The sequence below is a fragment of the Poecilia mexicana genome, unplaced genomic scaffold, assembly GCF_051168715.1.
Source record: "Poecilia mexicana isolate PSO_F unplaced genomic scaffold, ASM5116871v1 scaffold_9, whole genome shotgun sequence".
Taxonomy (NCBI): Eukaryota; Metazoa; Chordata; class Actinopteri; order Cyprinodontiformes; family Poeciliidae; genus Poecilia; species Poecilia mexicana.
Window position 1 is genome coordinate 10,152,728 of NW_028263378.1, and position 20,943 is coordinate 10,173,670.

The 20,943-nt window shown below is 37.8% G+C and overlaps 1 protein-coding gene across 2 annotated transcripts in view; it reads left to right on the plus strand.

Moving 5' to 3' along the window:
* Nucleotides 1–20,943, plus strand: part of msh3 (mutS homolog 3 (E. coli)) — a 42,249-nt gene that overhangs the window by 20,934 nt on the left and 372 nt on the right. Inside the window, exons 19-23 of one of the 2 annotated variants that reach the window (XR_015764261.1) lie at nt 1,453–1,567; nt 1,834–1,991; nt 9,057–9,243; nt 9,349–9,506; nt 17,168–17,294. Coding sequence is in view for 1 of the 2 variants with exons in the window: in XM_014974863.2 (XP_014830349.2) it covers nt 1,453–1,567; nt 1,834–1,991; nt 9,057–9,243; nt 17,168–17,294; nt 17,669–17,837 (756 nt within the window). In the remaining variant the exon portion in view is untranslated. Of the gene's footprint in view, nt 1–1,452; nt 1,568–1,833; nt 1,992–9,056; nt 9,244–9,348; nt 9,507–17,167; nt 17,295–17,668; nt 17,838–20,943 lie in introns of those variants that run through there. The other variant, XM_014974863.2, reaches the window with a different exon arrangement.

Here is a 20,943-nt window from a genome sequence, read left to right on the forward strand (position 1 = left end):
GATTTTAAAGTTGATTCAAGGAGCCATCACTCCCTGGATAAATCGCAAGATCATTACAAGGTCAAAGGAAGCTAATAAAAAGAAAGCACAACTATTAGAAGCGGCCTTTTGTGGAGCATTGACCGTAACTGCAGTAGGGACGTCTGTTTGGATGTGTAGTCAGAGCCAGAAGTGGTGGGATTGTGATTTGATTCGCTCCAGTGACACAGACTTCTTTTATAATGTCACAGTCATTTTCAGCCATTGTTTGCGTCCTGATTTAACACGACTGACTTCTTATGGTGCAAAATCATGATGCATGTCTCACATAAATGACATAAAACCCGGACAAAATGTGACATGATCGTTCAGCTCGCAGACTCTTTGAAAACAATCAGATTCACTGCAACATATTAAAGTGGAATCGACTGGATTTTTTGGGGGGGATGAAATAATTAAAATTGGGCCGTTCAGACTGCAGTGAAAATGACAGATATGGGTCGCATTTGCCTTAGAGGAGGAGCTTAGTTATTCTGGTGTAAAGTTGTTGCTGCTATGCATCAAAAGGAGTCAGGTGAGATGGTTCTATTATCTTGGAATGATGCCTTCTGGATTATGTCCTGTTGAAGCTTTTCCAGTCATGTTCCACTGGGAATAGACAGAGTAAACCAAGACAGCACCAAAGAAATTATAAATCTGTGCTGGACTGGAAGCACCTTGGGATTCCTCAGAATGAGCAGGAAGGGGGATGTTTCAGCCCTGATCCCCGTCCAGGATAACTTGGAAAAATGGATGGATGGATCTAAGCTCTAATTTCAAAATTAGACATAAAATTGTCATTTTCCTGCTTTATTTTCTACATTCATATTTATCTTTTTTCTCTTTCAAAAAAGTCCCATTGAATCATTTTCAATCCCAGCAGTTAAAACCACTGCTGCTCACGCCGTTGTTTACATGTCAGTATTTTCAGGGATATCACTGTCAGAATTATTTGCATGCCTGCTGTTAATACTTTGTACAACCCATTTGCAAACAGGACAGCATTTTCTCTTCTGTTACATCTCACGTGGTTGGATCATAGGTTTATCATTATGTTGATAGATTGTCTAGATTCTTTGGTCCTCTTTCAGGGTCTCTTCTCCAAACTATCGAAAATCCTTCATCTTGATCTGAAGCTGTTTCACTTCTTTTCTGTTTTTTTGTATGTGCTCCCAATTTTCATTATCCACTCGGATACTTAAAAGGATAAAAAGAAAGGATCAGTGGTCCTTTTTATTTGTATTTCAGATTTAGGGCATCTGTTGCTGTTTTTTTTTTATATTTGTACAGTTTTTACAAATTCACCAGCTCCTAAACTGCAAACTGCCAGTATTTTGCAACCCTAACAAGCAAACTTTGGTTTGAAATGAACATCATCTCTGAGTTTTGTTTCTACTGTGTGTTGATGTCTCTCACCGACTTCTCTCTATTCAGGCCAAAGGTGTGTGAAAATAATCACCAGATAATGATCACTGATGGCAGACATCCTGCGATAGATTTATTGATGGGAGAGCACGGCCAGTATGTTCCCAACCACACCATATTACAGGTACAAACACACACGCACATATTCAAATAACTCTGAGACAAAGAGCTTTGCACGACACACGCTCACACACACGCATACCCACACACTGACTTCCTCGCTCGGCGCTCGAGTGGGTGTAGGTTAATCTTGCAACAGAAGCACAAGGCTGTGGGAAGAGAAGCCAAGCTTTTTCAGTCCACCCACCTCCTCAGCTGTGCGTGCAAGCATGCAAATATCTCATTCTAGTCACAGTTGGTGTCTTCTTCTCCTCTTTCTGTTTGTTTTAGCGTGACGGCAAGAGAACTATGATAATCACAGGGCCCAATATGGGGGGCAAGAGCTCCTACATCCGCCAGGTCGCCCTTATCTGCGTGATGGCCCAGATGGGCTCGTACGTCCCGGCGCGTGAGGCCTGTCTGGGCGTACTGGACGGTATTTACACCAGGTACGGCCACAAGCTCACACACATTCAGGTCTCATTCCTGCCTTGAGTTATTACAAGCCAGAAATTAGTAACTTGAAAGACACTCCCTGATTTCTTAACTTGTAGCAAATCACTCATAACTGAAAAAAAAAATACTACAAAAGATTATTGCATATTTGTCTATACAAAAATAGATGAATTCTTCGGAGAGACCCTGTCCGCATGCTACAACATCTTGACTTAGTAAAATATTCCCATACCGACTTGCAAGCCGACTTCCTCGGCTTTATGCAATCCTAAAGATTTTCATTCATAGTTAGTTTTTTACTGCATCCCATGAGTGTAAACCATTCTTGTGCTGATGTGGTTGTAAGCTTGGCGTCAGCTGACCGGTGTCTGGTACTGTTCATGTTCTAACCCACCATAACTTACATAGACCCAGTTCTAACTGAAGGAAAGCTGCCTCTCAGAGCTTTGTATTGCACCATTACAACCTGCATTTTAACCATATGAAAATGTTGGATGAACATACGAATAACATTTCTTATTTTTGCTCACAATCATGACAGCAATGCTGATTCCGATTCCAGCTGGCTTTTTGTCCAATTATATATTTTTATTCATCTGTTTTTTATTAAATACTTCCCCCCAGCTCTCTCCCTTTTTTGTGTGTTTTTACTTTTACCAGTTGCTTTATTTGTTGTCCACTTCCCTTTGATCTCTTTGTATGTGTGATTTATTTCAGTTGTTGCTGACGTGTGGTGTATATTTTATTCCACTAGAAGTATCTACTCTAAGAAAAACGTCGATGTCTTCCTTAACTCCCCTGCCCTATATGCGATGCTGTCGAATGTGTTTTTATTCCTTTCCTCCTGACTGATGCCTTTGTTAGATGAGATTAGTTTGATCCTTTGCAACCTCTCTGCAAAGACTTTTGCTAATATATGCAGATGAGCAAATGTCAAAGACTCACTATAATTGATTGTGTGAACACATAAAGATTGAATGGTGAAATTGAATGGAGAGATATTGCTGCACATGCTTTGGGTTTCACTTTCCTGTGTGGTTGAATCTCTGTGATAGAGCCTTGGGTTTGTTTCAGTGCATTTGATGATTGATTAGATAAAAAAACTGCAGAAATTTGAGGTTAACTTGTTCTTTCTCAGGTTCTCTGAAGATTAATGAGCAGCTTTGCTGTGAGGCAAAACTGTGTTTAAAAAAAAAAAAGCTGCTGGAGACCTTTACCATGGAGATTGCACTTGAATTATATATAAGGGACTAAAGTTAACAGTTCATTTATTGAGGGTTTCCACACAAGTCTAGAAGAGCATGGGATTTCATTTCAGTATTTTCCAAGTCTAGAGGAGAATAGAAAAAAGAAAATAAAAGTATAAAATAATGATTTCCTGTCTTTATCCAAATAACATCATCCTGTCACTATTGGATTCTACACAAAGTTCAGTCAGGCTTAAGCCCAGAAGAGTTTTTATAAATATGTGACTTATAGTTTTGATTTCCGTTTGTTTTATTTACTCATATTTTTAAATATGGACCTATTTGTCTTTAATAAAGGTGATGCAGATGATGATATTCCCATTATCTTGTCTGTTAAATTAACGGTGATCAAACCTGAGCAACCATGCATGTCAAACGGAAAGTCTCAAGCTGCACTATTTAATTATATGATTTTCTCTTGTTTTGTCAATAAACAGTAAACATGCTTAATAACTCACACCTTCACTACTAAATGTTCTTTATTGGTTCATTATTAGGCAATCATTTATAAGGACATTGGTGAAGAAGGAGACGTCTCTCCGCCTGAACGTCTCATAAAGCTAATCTCACTTTCCCTGCCTGTGACACCACTGAGTTTATTTTTAGGTCTGACTCTCAGACAAATCCCTTTTAATCCATTTTGTTGCTTACCTCAGAGAAGGTGTGCAACAGAACGGAAAAAAATGAACAATAGTCGTTCGACACAGCTGACTTTATTGTTCCATCTTGGTTCGATACGCCTCGATTCATCTCTCTCTGCCAGACAAACTGTCAAACAGTAAGGCTTTGTTGCTGCAAGCTTTTTTCTATTTTATCATTATTCTTAATATGATGAGAGTTACTATAAGCCCTCCAGTTCTCCCTGCATATTGGTATAGAGTGGAGGCCAATATATGGTCTCCGTTATTCTCCTGCTGCAGCAGACTGTGATTAGACCTAATGGCTTGCAGATGTGTGCAACTGTCTTTTTTTGTGGGTTTAAGCATGTTCCCATGTAACAGCCCAGTGGGAGCCTGAGATTGTCTGCAGTATGTGTTCAAACTCAAGTTTTAAAAGAAACAATCTGGGATTTGGGTTGCAAGCTTGCTGCTTCTGGGGTCTGTAAATATAGAGGCTGAATGTGTGGAGTTATCTTTGAGAACTGAAGAAAAAAGCTTGGATATGTGAAGTTAACGTGAAGATATGACTGTATATGAATTACATTTCTCTCAAACTGAAAGTGAGGATACACAGGATACAAAACTGTGCCAGGCGGTCTCGTTTTCGTCAGTTTTCCCCACAAACTGTGGCTTCACACACCATCAGTGTGTAAATGTGGGACTGACTGGTTGTAGTGTAAAATGCTTTGGAGTCCTCAGACTTGATAAAGCGCAATCTATGCAAGGCCATTTACCTTTGGGTGTTTATGTGAGTAAAATTTGTAAACTTTCTTTATGTAGCAACCTGTTCACAAGTGCAAAACCACAAAGGTGTTTTACAATAAAAACAGGCATGAGAAAAATTACAGACAAACCATAAAAGATTAGATAAAACAGCATGTGTATAACATCACAACACCTTTTCCCTTTGCAAATAATTAGCTTGCAGTAGAATATCTTAAAATATACACAACATTGTCAGGTTTTACCAGGTTATGATTATTATGTATTTTTTATGTTAATTTATATTCACCTTTGATATATCTTACACATTTCAATACTCTGTCACTTCAGTGAACATTTCTTGCATGAAAGTCCAATGGCAGCGAACTGTACGCTCTTTGTCTTTCTCTCTCTCTCTCTCTCTCTCTCTGACTCTCTCTCTCTCTCTCTCTCTCCCCCCCTCTCTCTCTCTCTCTCCCTTTCAGTCTGTCGCTCTTGGTTGCTCATACACTCACTTGTTCACTATCTTTATTTACACTTTTCTTCAATTGCAAAATAATATTAATTTAAATTGGGGTTACAGTTCATTCTCATTTTTTACAGGGCTTTGGAAGATGTAAATAGTTTTAAGTTGGGGTCTATTACATCTTAATAATTTTTTAAAGTTAAAACAGCCCAGAGTACTCCCTGTTTTACCCAGATGATACTGTGTTTTTTTGCCTTTGTTTTTTTAGCTCACTGTTTAATTTGCAATACAGATGTTAATATTGTCTTTATCTCAGAAACGAATAATTAATTTCCAGAGGCGAAACACACCCACATCATGTATCTGCTGTTGTCTCCTCTCCTCCTCTGTTGCTTCACTCATCCTGTCAGTGTCTAATTAGACTATTTATCCTCTCCCCATCAGAGGTTATGATGCTGGGGCAAATCTGTCTCCATGATAAACGCTCAATCAGCTCCTACTGCTGTGTCAGCCATAATAAACGCAGCAGTTGGAATTGCCTCGTCACATGAGAGAGGGGAAAATGTAAATTAGCGCTTGGCAGGTGATTTTTAAGGGGGATGATCAGATTTTTTTTGGGTATGGAGTAACGGGAGGGTGCATTGATGTTAAATCCTATCTGGGCTGATCCAGATGACTGATTATAAACGAGGACAAAGAGAATAATCTGGATTAAAATTCTGTCCTGCCTTGCAGAGACTTATCATTTTTCTGCCCTCTTTGCTATTAAGCAGTTATATGTCTGTTATGGCTGATGGTGTGTGCGTGTGTGTGTTGTTTCATATTGGCTGACAGATGCATATTTGTATGTGGATGCATGCAGCTGCTGTTCTCGCTTGTCAGTATCGAGTCCTGAAGGTTACAGAGCACATTCTTCCATGGCTCCATGGTTGTTATGGAAACAGCAAGGGGAAGCAGGATGTAAAACTGTTTTAAAACGACCTTTAATTGACAACGCGTTCAGAGCTGTGATTAGACCTTCTGCTGAAATCTCTTCCTTGCATTTAGAAAGTGACTCGTCTCTTGTTTCGGAGTTCAAAAGACACGGTCAGTGTGAGTTTTTATAGAGTTGTAGAATTACTCTGGATGTGCTTTCTTGCAGGTGGTGTGAGGGGATTCTTTGGCCTCTTTCGTTTTATGTGCAACTCACACTGATGGTTTTATTTCAACTATATATTTCTTTTAAATCCCAAGGCATTAAACTTTGTGCATGAATCAGAACATTGCCTCCAAGATTTCAGTATAAGGGATGTAAAGTGCTACCTTATATTTAGTCCACGGATATAGAAATCCACAGATGTAAATTCCAATGATTAAATCTATTTAAGTTTTAAATATTGTTTTATTTCTTGATATTAGTCCTCATATTTTGGAAAATATAATTTTTCTGCATAAAGAAAAGACTAAATGGGTGTTGTGATGGGTTTTCAGTAGCTACATGGTGCTTTGAAAAAAGACTAAAATACTAATTACCCTTTAAACTTCACATTCTGTCAGGTTAAAGTTGCAAACTTAGAAAAAAAAGGTGCCTTTTATCAGGATTTTATTTGACAGACTATTACTACCTGCTGTAGGATTTGACAAGTTGTATGTATTTTGCATACTTCTGGTGTAATGACAGGTTACTGTAGCCATTTTTCTATCTCTTATTTTTCTAGTCTCTTATTTGTGACACAAGCATACATACGGTTTCTAAACACTAGCTGTATTTTCTCTTCTTTTGGTCCAGTCACTGGACCTTTTGGTGACTGGTCCAGTCACCAGTGGTTGTCATTCACCACTGGTGAATGACAACCACTGGTGAAGTGGTTGTCATTCATGTATAAAATATGGAAATATTTGAGAGCATTTCATACAAAGATAAAGTGAAATTTGGCAATAAAAAAAGAAGAAAAAGAGATATGAGATGTTGACTAATTGAGCCTATTTTGAGAATCTGAGTTTCTGTCAGGGACTCATTCAAAGCAGCAGGGCACCCAGCTGGTGGAGAGTTGCTGCGTTTTCTCTTCAGTAGATGATCTCTGGCGTCAGATTCTGTTTATCCGTTCTGCCTCTCGGTGTGGATCTGCCACCGGTCAGCTTTCAGACACAGAACATGAGAATGAAATGCAGCAGCACGCCTGCCACGCCTCTTTCCTGTAAGGCATGTGTAGTGCAACCATGTTGACGGCCGTTTGTGGTTCATTCACAGGAATGAATGAAAGTCGGTTCACAAAAAGACCGACTTGGAAAGGAGAAGCATTCACTGGAAAAGGGCTTCGGTCAGGTGTTTGTGTCGGATGAAGGAAAATACAGACTTCTTGTTTGCTTTCAAGAACCCAGATGAGCATTCAGAAAGGTTTTTACACCTGGGAGGATATCAGTATGTTGGTGTTATGTCAGTAATCTGAAAACAGTTGATAGATTTTACGTGGCCTTTGGGTCCATATAAAATCAATAACTATATCCATGCACGTCTAAAAAAAGGGGATGTTGTGAAAAAGCTGAAATAGTAGGTAACTTTTTGCTTTCTTCAAACAACCTTTATTGAGATGCTGGTTTTATTTTGCCTCCATGCGACACTGCATTGCTTCAGTAATTCATGCAAAAGGAGCCCCAACCAACTACTATATGAGTGCACATAAAAGAATACACTTTCCAGAAGCTTGGCCTTTTTTGTTTAAAATATTGCTTTTGTTGATATTTAATATTCAAATTTTCTGAGACAAAAAGTGGTGGGTTGTCGTTATCTGTAAACCACAACCATGAAAAATATAAGAAATAAATATTGGTCTGCATTTTGTTCTTTTCGTCTTTTGTTTGTTGCAGTCATTGCTCTGGTTTGTCCACTGAAAGCATGTGGAGAAGGAGCTGTTTATAGTGGCAGATAAGACTGATTGCTGTTTTTTGTGTTAACATCAGTAACGTGTGTATTTGAACGTATCCACACTACGTTAAGAGTGTGAATACTCTCACCGATGGTCTGCCAGCTGTTAGCTACATGGAGGCAGTTCAGTACATTCTGTGCCTTTATGAATCTCTTCCAGAGAGTGCGAGTGTGGATATTTTCTGTGCTAGATTGTTGAATTATTTTACACTCATGTATAACCTGCAAAAGCATACAGTTCTCTAAAATGCATTTGCCCCCTTATGAATTTCTTCTGTTTTTGATTTTTTTTTGTCAATGTAAAACAAAGTCATTGACAGATACCAGAATTGGCTTTATTCACCAAGATTATACTCACAAGCAATGAATTTAACTTTGATTTCACGTTTCTATTATAACAATGTAAATGTTTAAATCGTGTTCTTTTGTAAATATGTATCAAGTGTAAGAGGAAAGCAAGGTTGATGAGTATGCATGGCATATTTTTGCAAATAACGTTCCGTTACCGAAAGGCAAAAGTCTAAACACTTTGTGTCCAGTATGTGTGGGATCTGCAGATATGTGAGCTGTTCTATTCCTGACCCTAAACCTGCACTTGTTTCCATTAATCATTGTAATTAATCGAGTTTTCTTTGTCTGATATCAAAATTAGTTTAATTGCTTTTTCGGAGAAATGCAAATTATCAGGACAGAATATTATTTCCTGGGGATAATTTCTAGCTTTATTCTGGTAAAAATGTCCTGTTGTTGGAGGAAGAAGTTGATCAAAACAGCTGGGATGCCTCAAGTATGGAATGGGCAACATGTTGGAGTTGGTTTTTATTTTTTTTCCTTTTACTTTTTCCCAATTTTTAACAACGCTTTTTAATTTCATTCAATTATTCCACTGACTCGGTGAACGAGAATTATTTTAACATTGAAGCCAATAAACATTTTTGTAGTTTGTTGACAGATGTAAACATTTAGCTTTTTATTTCTATCAGGAGTACATGGTGAAATCATACTCTGAATGCCTGGAAACCGGACAGACTTTTTGTCTGGTTTGTCGTAAACTTTATTTTCTTTTGCCTGATATTCAGAATGGGGGCTTCGGACAACATCTTCAAAGGCCGCAGCACGTTCATGGAGGAGTTGACGGAGGCCTCAGAGATCATATCTCAAGCAACAGAACGATCGTTGGTCATCCTCGATGAACTCGGACGGGGCACAAGCACTCATGACGGCATTGCCATTGCCTACGCTACCCTGGAATACTTCATCAGAGATGTAAGTTGGTTTTTATGTGTGCTTATGACACATGGTTGACTATCCCAGATAATTACAGGGTTAACAGATCTCTTGATGTAATTTGTACCAACATTTTCATTGTAGACATGAAATAAGCCCCCAAAAGCACCTTAACAACTGAGGCTCACAATAAGCAGACATGCAGAGAAGAATGAGCAACATTAATAGTGAGACAGAAAGATGTCACGGAAAAGGAAGCAAGTAAAAAAGGCGATCCCTTGATATCCAAATAGATAAATCTGGTATGTAATATTGTTCTGTTTCTTTTAAAACCTGTATATATGCTGCTCATGATGAAATGTATTCATCATTACACACATACTCTGTAAAAATTTGTTACGGTCTGTTTATAATAATTAATAGTTAGAAATCGCTGAGCCAAAAACCAGATAAAAAGGGAGAATTATTGATACTGACCGCCCTTGACAGAAAATCACTGACATAATCATTGGCCACCATCAAGCATGCTGGGAATCAGGAATCCAGATTGCTCTTATTGATTGTTTATGAAATATTTCCTGCTTCTTTTTGTCATATTTTATCACATTAGTCAGTGCAGAGTAGATCTTCACAGTAAAAGGAAAGAAAGTGCTACTGGAACAATGACATCGACTAGTGGACATTTTTCTTGCTCTTCTCTTTCACACCCGTCACTATCAGCTGTGCCAGGTGTAAACTGCCCTTTGTATTACTAAGATTGCCCACACTGGTGCTGTAAGGATAATAACTTTGTGGTAAAGGTTACCATGAAATCTTGTAATATTGAAATGCCACAATATCTCTCATCAAAGCAAAGTCTGTCTCCTGAAGTGCTACAAAGGTGCTGTGAGCATGTGACTGTACCTGGTGAAATAAGTCTAAATGTGCGATTCCACAACAAGAACCTCTTCCTCTTCTGATCATGCTAAACCAGTGGTTCTTAACCTTTTTTGAGGTACCGAATCCACCAGTTTCATATGCGCATTCACTGAACCCTTCTGTAGTGATAAAGAAAATATGATCCCCCCCAAAATTCAAGACATGGGGGTGACCCAACTAGACTCTAGTTGGGTCACCCCAAGATCACTAAGTCTTTTTAAAAGGTAGAGTCTCTGAGAACAGTTCTTCAAAATATAGTCAGTGTTTTCAGCAAAGTTGAGCTGACTGTCCAGGAATGACCCAAGGTATTTAAAATTTGCCAGTTTCAACAGGTTGGCCATCGAGAGAAACTGGAACCACTTTAAGGTCTTATTTAGATCATTTAATTAGCTCTACATTCTTAAGAGAATGAAAAATTAATAATAAATAATAAAGACTTTGCGGTATTCTGATTTAGTAATGAAATTATATTAGTTGTGTTACCACCTCCACGCCACTAGATGCAGTAACAACCCCGAAAAGATGCGACTAAGGAGCAGATTTAGAAGTACACCGGAAGCTACAGAGTTTGGTAAAAACTGTGAGTTTTCCTGAAGTAATTAAAGACACAAGTTCAAATTCATGCTGAGAGTGGAGCTCCTTCAATCAGTGCTCCTCCGCAGCTCTGATTGGCTAAGCAATGTAACGTGATCCTCTGCAGCAAGTGATGGCAAAGCGGGGCGTCAAAACGACTTTACACATGTGTGTCTTTACCTCCGCGGCAGAGGCTCCGCCGAACCCCTGAGACCGACTCATCGAACCCCTGGGGTTCGATCGAACCCAGGTTAAGAACCACTGTGCTAAACGTTTGTAGAAAAACTCCATAGCATCATTTATGCAAATGCTCTGTCTGCGCTGGCGAAGATTCACTCACCTCTCAATGTCGGGTGCTTGATTCCTTTGGTTGTGATAGGGAATTTAAATGTCAGTTTCATATGATCAGTGGATTTCTACAGACTGAAAAAATTAGGAGACGGTGATGACACTAAATGCAACATACCCTGACCTGAGGCCATTAAACAATGTGAATTTTACACCCTTGACCCCGGCACACACACTAATCAAAACAGGAGCACATCAAAGTAATAAACATTCCTCTTAATTTCCCTACCTTTAGGCTTTTATTGTTCAGTAAGAAAACGTACATGCTTGGAATGATTGACACCAGCTTTAACCAGCTTTGCTAAGCAAATAGGATTTAATGGTTGCAACTCTGTTTTGGGAAACAACCTTTCAAACTTTGCATTGCTCTTTTCATTCATATACTAAATGATTAGCTTGGCATAAACGTCTAGAAGCTTTGTGATGCCTGTTTCAGTGTTTTTGTAGTTAAAAATGGACGTAAAGCCCCAGAGTACAGTGGTTCCTTTATTCTACAGCCGCAGCTGCTTTTCATTGGTTTCAAGAGTTTGACTTTATTTCTGGTCAATGTGTAATCGAAACTGAACAGCTGGTTAAAATTTGGGAGCTCTGGTATTTTATTGTGGGTTAATTCTACTTTCTAAGATCCTATTCCAACAGGTTTTGGTTGCTATGCATAAATATGGATGAGTAAGGATGAGTAAAAACTTCCCTTCAGTTTTTATATTTTGCCAGTTTTGCATTAATCATGGATGGAATCATAGGAGTTATGTAATTCTGCAGGAGACCATGGAATGAAATGTGTCAGTAGTCATTTATGCAGCAGGGATCTTTTATTGGCTGGAGGAGGACACTCTCTACCTTGCATAACGGCATTGATTTATAAGAAGACGTCTCGCTATTAAAAGAAAAGAAAACAAAAGGGCAGTAAAGAAGTTATGTGATATGGGAAGAAGCCTCTCTTCAGTTCTGGCTTCCTGCTTGGGTCTTTCATGCCGTCTCCTTGACTTCCCACTCCTCCCCCTCCTGCTCCCTGCTGTGCAGACACTAAATGTTAACGTCAAAAGCCGGGCTGCTCCTCCTTGATCTCAGTTGTTATAGAAACACACCTTTCCATCTGAGAATAGTTAAGAATATGGATGGATTTCACAGCATCTCTCAATAATGGAGACAGCCTTGAAGCATTGTTGAGTAGGGAGGAGAGGTTCTCTAAAATTGAAAAGATCTGGTGAAAGTTGCTCTATTGCTGGCGTGATGCTGGGTCTTTATGTGTTTATTTGATTCCATCCTCTTCTTTTTGAAGAAGCTCACATTGTTCTCTGGGATGTACGTTGGGTCCAAGGTCATCTGGACCCGATTCTATGACTCAGCATTTGCATGTGAAAGAACTACTTTTGCAAAGAGGGAATCATGTCCTTGGAAACAAAAAGACCTTAGAGCTTCACACTAATGGATAAATATCTTGTGCAACATATCCCTGCATGTGGGAGTAAATGTTCTGATGTGTTCATGCTGATGCACAGAACTCCAACCACATTTTCTTCTCAGCTCTCCGCACCTGTTTCTGCCTTCAGTACACTCATGCACATGGGTTAAATCCTTTTATTTTGTGCTTTTTTTATGCTGCTTTTGATTTTTCCACATGTCTCAAAGTTCTGACTTTGATGAAAAAAACCGATGTGGAGGCTTTTGAGTTAGAGCACAGCTTTGTGGTTCAACACCGTAAAAGTGAATCTAAAGGTTAAAAAGTAAGAAGAAAAAAGTTATGCATATGGAATAAAAAAAATCCTTGTTCTTATGTTTTTCAAGTTATAAATATATTACCAGCACTTTAAATTTAAATTAAAATCCTGTAAATAAAACAACAACAATAAAAAAACCCTCAAGTACACATTGGCATAATAAAGTAAACTTATGGCACATTTTGCATTGTCTAATAATGACAAGTTAATGGACAGTCAGGTAGCCTACATGGAAACTTTTGTTTGTCACAGTGCAGAGCCAGCGTACGGCTCTGCACTGTGTCCGATGTTTCATTCAAAGCAACACTCTGTGAACTGAACACATCTGGACTTTCTCTCTCACGCACCAAGGATTCCTCTTTTTTTGTTTATAAACAGAGCAGATATGGGTTTACATTAATTGTGCTGATTTGTATATGTGTAGACTTGCAATGTTTCTGGTATCTTCAAGTCTCTTCTTACTGAGGTCTGAACTGTTGTCCTTTTGTAGTTTCTTGTGAGACAAATACCCAAGTAAACAGGTAACCGTTCAACTTAAATGTGATGAGACAATTGTTTTATTAATGAAATTCCGCATTAATGAATCTTTTAATCATTGTCTAATCGATTAGTTGTTTCAACACTAATGTGATCAGATTATTGCTCTGCAGAGTCGACCTCTCGGGCCACCCTGAGGTTCTCTGGTAATGAGCCACCATTACAACCCAATTAGATTATTATTCAGATTCCAGCCCCCATTTGGAAATCCTGCTTTGTTTGTAGCCTTTAGTGCGAGATAAGACTTTTCTATTTGTGCATGTTGATTATTGATTTGTTCTTGTTGAATCTTAACAGGTCAGGTGGAAGCGTGTGGTAGTGAAACCACATCTGTTGACGGACCCAAATCATTGCTTTTCTGCTCTACGTCCATAAGAATGATGATAAAAGAAACATGCTAGTCCAGTTTTACATACTTAAAGAGAAAGCGGGAGATTATGAAATCTTTGCTCAAACATTAAGACATGCTATCTTTAGTATGCTTTGTATATTTTGGAGCATGTAAACTTTCTATTGACAAAGATGGTGCCACCAAAATTCATAGCAGGTGGTATTCTTGCGTTTTAAAGCCTTAACATGACTTTTCTAAATATTCTTCTTGTAATAATAGGCAAACAGTTCAGCATGTCTCTTCTCAGCCTAAAGCTTTTCTCAAGAGAGGATTTAGCTTGGCGATATAGACAGATACAATTTTTAGCTGTGTCAAAAGGTTTCAGTTTGTATTTCATTATCTTTCTGCTCTTTGGATGCTTTTTACAGCCAAGTTCCTTGGTTTCATTTGACCAGTTTTGTCCCTGACTCATTGTATTGGTCCTGACAGGGATACTGTTGTCTCCAGTTTGATGGGCTTGAGCCTTGTTGGTGCTCGGATTGTTCCTGAACCTCAAAATCAACGTCTGTTCATCTGAGGGTGAGGGTCTGGATCAAATGGCTGAAACCTGGAGATCGCTGAATGTCTTAACAAAACACTTACATGAAGTTCCAAACTTCACCTTATTGAATTTATAAACTGTGGCAATTTAACAATTTTTCCTATTAAAGTTGTCCCATGTCCAGCCAGAATTGTGAATTTTATGTCTATGATATCACCATTTTATCAGGTTTGTTCTGCTTTTACATCTTTATCTCCACACAGCTTTAAATCACACTGCAATGGCTGTATGACTCTAACAACAAATTCTCATCAGCTGTAGACTTTAATATTCTGTTCAATGCAACGTTAACCAACACAGTCTGTGACCACAAAACAGGTTTTGAAATAAATGCCCTGAAGCAGCATCGCTAAAGATTTGCTTTTAAATTTTTTTTCCAATTACCGAGGGAAGGAACCACTATGACCTCTTTGTGGAGCCGAGATGCAACAGTGGATTTAGTACCTGATTATTTCTTAATAACTTTGACCAGTTCATCTGTCGGATGTCTTCTTGGAAAAAGATAATTGTATTTCCCTGGCTAAAATACAGATGAGTTAAAATGATGTACTTGGTGAAACTAGGTGTCAAGAAATCACACTTAAATATAAATCAAATGCAAAATAAAAACCTTTGAAGAACAGAAAAATACAGGTGCAACCTTTGTCACTATGAAAAACATTTATACCATTTAGACCAAAAAAAAAAAGTATATATATATATATATCTATATATATATATATATATATATATATATATATATATATATATATAGATATATATATATATCTATATATATATATATATGGCAAATGTCTATTTTACTGAGTATTAGAAGCACAGCATTTAAAACTATGAGAGCCAATAATGACTTAGTTTCAACAATTCCTAAAACGTAGGAACCGTGTCTTTGTACTTTATTTTCCATTTGCTTGATTGCCTCGCTAATGTGAGCAGAAGAAGGTAATGCATCTGTTTTACTAAAAAGCTTTTAGAAACCGTCTTCAGAGAGATGCACTAAGCAGTGAAATGTTTCTGCAGACGTCTGAAGAGGCCTGAGTAAGTGACTGGCTGCGTGCACCACTTGCTTTGTGGTTTTCACGTGGAACCATTAATTCCAGGGTTCAATCAAGTTGCTTCTCTGCGTCTTTCACCTCTGGCCGAGGTGAAGAGCTCCTCTCCCTCTGGTCATTTTTTTCTTTTTTTTTTTTCAGAGCCTGAAAAGCTGAGTTTAGTGTCTGCACCCAAAGGCAGTGAAATTGGAGAGCCTGAATGCGGAAGGCATTGAGTGATAAAACAAAATAAGAGAGAAAATAAATAAGCAGTGAGTGTACAGGTTATTATTTCAAAATGCTGGCTGCAGGGTACAAAGACAGAGAACCAAAACAATGTTAATGTTGATGCTACATTTTTGTTTTGTAGCTACGTCTTGAATAGCTTTCTCAAGCTCTTATATCTCCCTTTTGTTGTGTTTTGTGTAACAGTAAATAGATTATGTTCGCTATACAGAGAGACCCAAGAGAGCAAAGTTTGCTTTTAGATATCACCAGTTAACTTTTGGCTTAATAAAGGTGGCATACGTCAAATGCACATCTAAAACAGAAATCGACAGTATGCCTCAGCTGTTTCATCCTAAAGACTTTTTTTATTGCATTCACTTGGAAAAGGCTGTTATTGTTTTGAAATGTTTCAATGTTGCTAAATTTCCTGTCATGTCATTCCTACCCTGTCGTTATATTACCATCATTTCATGGTATAAGGACAGGTGCGGGAGTGACCGGAGCATTTTCATCCTGTATCCGACCGATGATGGTGTCGTATTGATTCTGGTATAAACTTCTCGTCAGGCAGCTGAAGTTTCTGTTTGTTGTGATGCTAAGCATGTATATCAAGTTTAGCTAAATAGCTTCTTTTTTTTTTTTCTTTTTTTGTCTGCCTCTTCAGTCAACCAAAGCTCACATATTTGTTACGCTGTTTTCAATCTTTTGAGCCCTAACCTTTGGCTTCAACAAGTTTGTGTGTTGAACACACAGCCGAAGTGAAACTGGATGTTTACTCTGATTGGTAGTTCAATTTCAAGACAAAAGTGCCTATTTTGTGTTTTTGTATCTTTCAGTCTGTCACATAAAGCCCACATAGAAATTAATTTTTTTTTAGATTCAGTGATTACCAATAAAAACAAGTTTTGCAAACATTCTAATTACATTAGGAACAAATTATAATAATCAGCAGCCTGAACACAATTTACCCAACACTAAGATTGTTGTATTTTATTAACATCATGAGTCAAACAGACAACAAAAACAAGGGTTTCTCTTTAAAGCAAATGTTGTATTAATGCCTATTTTTGTTTTGAAACAGTAAACAGTGGTGTCCTTTTTTATCTACTACATGACTTTTTGTCCTATTTCCCTTAAGATGTTTTAGGAAGTTTAAGACGACTGTCTTGCCGTGTCCAACTTCACCAGCAAAGGCAAATCTCAAAAACTGTGCGAAGTTCAGAGACAGAAAACCTTTTTGTCATTGCCATCGGGGATCATGAGAGCATGAATGGCTTACAGAGAATTACACTAAAGTCAGATTTATGTGCAGGTCTAATCTTTTGATCAGCTGATGAACTTGCTGTTTGACTTAAAGTGTAGTTTCATTTGGATAAATTGTGTATTTTTTCTTCCTCCTCATTCGTTTTGCACTTTGAGGCTCCACTTCCAACCAGGTTATAATCCTCAAGCATGAAATGTGACTACTTCCTTCCAAGTCTTAAGATTTTTATCAGGAATGTTTTGCAGTTTGAGGTAAAAAAAAAACCCCAGCCTCATTTCACTGAAACCCCTCGAAAAACCCAACTCCACTCATTTGAACCTGATTGTGCAGAACACTGACTGTAACATTAGCAGGTTCTGCTGAGTGGATCATCCTGGATAGTAATCCTAAACTTTCTCTTCTCTCTCTCAGGTGAAGTCCTTCACCTTGTTTGTGACCCATTATCCTCCTCTGTGTGAGTTGGACCAGGTGTTTCCTCAGCATGTGTCCAACTTCCACATGGCTTTCTTACTCAGTGAGCCTGACGTCACAACTGATGGTACGTTTTCACTTTTATGCTAACATTGCTGTAATACCACAGACCTGTTGCTAGATTGTGCACAACATAGACATGGTTATTTATGTCAGGATTCATTTTTGCACTTTAAAGGGGATTAATTATGCAAAATACACATTGTGCACATTTTTGTACTTCCATTTGATTCTCTACTGCTTCTCGAAACAGTTCAAGCCTTAAAGAAAAATAAAAAATCACCCCGTCGGCTTTTAGCACACAAAAACTGCATTATGTATGAATGATTTTGTGCAAAAAAAATGTAATGAACATATTGTATAGTCCTAACCTAACCTGTTTAGGGAGACATAAAAGGTAATCTCTAAGACTTCATTTCATGCCACTGGGTGTGTTGTCAGATGGAGAGGTTCAGCCAGAGTTCATCACCTTCCTCTATCAGCTAACCAAAGGAGCTGCGGGGCGAAGCTACGGCCTGAACGTGGCCCGACTGGCTGACGTTCCTGACCCGATACTGCACACCGCCTCTCGTAAAGCCCGAGAGCTGGAGAGCCTGGTCAACGCCAGGAGGTAACGCACACATAACCACCCTGACATTTCCTTCAAGGAGACACTAAAGTGCATGTCCAGTCAGCCTGTATTTTTATGGTGTGTGTACTGTGAGCTGTTTGTGTGCTCTTTACCTTTCTGAGAGTGATGCATAAAATCTTATGAGCTCAGTTTAAAGCCCAGTTCCCAAATGATTTAAATAATTTAAAGCTCAAATGCAAGGTTGACGCTCAAAGATGCGGCTCTGTCATAATATTTTAGACATAAACAAAAGCTAATCTCGACTAAACTATTGTTTATTTAAACTTCAGCACTCAAATGTACTTGATTTCATACTTGAGTTCACACATTTGAACCGGAAAATGTGCCACTCTTCCCGGAAAATAGGGAGCGATGCAAATGGCACAAGATTACAGAAGAAAGATTTGTCATCATGAGATGCTTAAAAATCCCCTTAAGTAACTGTAGCAGGTGTTAATGATGCAGCTTTGTTTTGAATGGTCTTACTTAGAGCAACAGATGCATTTCAAAGTGAAACGGCAGCAGCAGAGTTTCTGTACTTGGGTTTTTTTTGCTGTAATGTGTCTAAACATCTGGAATCAAATCAAATAAATTGGTTTCTTTTTTTCATGCCTGATTTTTAATGAATGTTTCTTGATCATGTGTGAGCTGCAGTGAATTTTTATGCTGAATTATGACTTGTATATTATTAAGCTTTGCACAAATATGCAGATCTGTGAAAAGATGTAACCAAAAAGCATGTTACAGATTTCTTCCATTTTTGGCTGATTTGTCACACTTGCATGTTTTAGATCATCAGTCACAGTTTAATCAGACAAAGCTACTCTGAAATATGCTAGAAGTAGTTTTCATTTCAACATATGATTTTATTTTAAAATATTTAACAAAATCAACATGACTCAATGTGACATTGAGTCACTTTTCTTTTTTTTTTTACATCAATAGTTGAAGTGTTTGCAAAACTTAACAACCAGTCTTCTACGTCACCATGGGGGAATTTTAACACACTCTTCTTTTCATAATTGTTTTAGGCAATTATTTAAGGTGACACCACCATGCCACAATCAGATCTAAGTTCAGTCTTTGACTAGGCCACATCAAAACCTTTATTTTGGCTTTTATGAGCTATTCAGAGGTGGTCTAGTTAGGATCAGCTTTGTGACTCAAGTGTGCTTGAGTTTAAGTTTACTGAATGTTCTCCTTCAGCAAGAATGGGACGCACATCTTCCACAAAGTTCAATTTGCTTTTCTTTTTTTTTTCCCCTAAATATTTTCCTAGAAGTGTCTGAAGAGACTTTGTGTTCTGAGTAGTTTGCGGTGGTTTTGGCTCTGAAACTCTTCACCAGTTTCTAATTCTTGTACCATGATCATTTGCAGCGCAACAGCATAAAACAGAACAGAAATATCCTTTTACTGTCCCACAGTTTGGAAATTCAGGTGTACCAACAGCAAATGGAAGAATGCATATTCAAACTAAGAAAAAAACTATAAAAACAGAAAAATAACAGGTAAGGAAAAAAACACAAGAGAAAAATACTGTACAGTTATTAAGAATAGCATACTTTTGAATTCTGTAACTGAGTATGGTTGCTTAGAAATGCATAAAATGTTTTTTGTGTATGTCTCCATAAACACCTGCAGGTTGTTGTGGGTTCCTCTGTGACTTCCTGGGTGAATCATTGAATATTGGCTACTGCAGGAAAGTTTCCAAATTGTTGGATGCTTTTTTTCCAATTGTGGCTCAGAAATTGGATCACTGATGTCCCAGTGATCCAATGGAAATGGCTTTGTAACTATTCCCTGATGGACGTCAAATACTTTGGTTCTCAAAAACACCAAATGTTCTTAATTTACACTTAAATCAAGAATATTTGATTCTTGATTTAAGCATCAAATATTTCTGTGTCTCTGAATTGTGACACAGAAAATGTAAATCAGAGGCACAGTGTGTCTGTGTCTCTGATTTACATTTTGATTTAAATGTAAATCAAATTTTTGTGCATTTTTTTAGCCTACTTTTTGTTGTTAGAAAGGTTTATTGATTTTACAGGTTTATTAGTAATCAGGACTCCGTATGGCTAGTAATGTTTAGTGACAAAGTGATATTTAACTCAACGTTTTGAATATGTTTTTTCTTTTAATGAATGAAAACATTTGAAAAGTGCATTGTGTTCACTCAGTTTTCTCTTGAGAATCAAATCCGGTTGATTTGAAACATTTAGATGTGACAAAACAGCAAAAAATATAAGAAATTTGATTTGACTTTTTCATACCACTGTATTTTTCTGTTTATTACAATAATATATTCTCAAATTTCAGTTCTGATGGTTAAAAAAAAACAAAACACATTTTTATCTTTGCAGTCACAAAGGTATTTGCAATTTATTTTTTGAGGGAAGTAAGTTTTACTCCCTAAAAGAGGCCTACATTAATAATAATAGACTATTATTATTAGAGTTTTAATAATTTACATTGAAATTTGGTTGGATTTGCACTCCTGAAGCTGAAGACAACATATTCTGTCCTCAAAGCCACCGGAGTCCACGGTCATTTTAGCTGGATGAACATGGGAGCTGCTGATATCAGCTTTCTGACGGAAAGGCTTTTCTGTGAAGAAGCTGAAGTGCAAAAAAAAAATGTTCTGAGTGACTTTGGACACATCACTGAGTTTGTATATTAAATTTAAAATCCATCTGTTTGATGCTGACACAGAAGGCTTCTCTGTTGGAGTTCAACACACAATTCCTGTGTGGCTCAAATTCAGCTTAGTACTGAGTGATGAGATGGAGGTTTGGATAATTGTTGGTGTTTTACCAATAAATCAGCATATTGATGTCATTTTCTGTATATAACATACAGACTGCTGCATGGCTGTTTATTCTCTAACCTCTTCACCACATAAAAAAATGTCAACACTACACACACACACACACACACACACACACACACACACACAGCCAGTCGATCAGAGTAATCCTTCTTATATTAAATGTGTTTATGTTAGATGGGTATGTCCAACAAAAGACGGAGAGGAATTGAGTGTAGACTTCATTTTATTTCCACATAAATCTTTGAGACTGCAGCATTTTTGTTTCTGTAATATCTA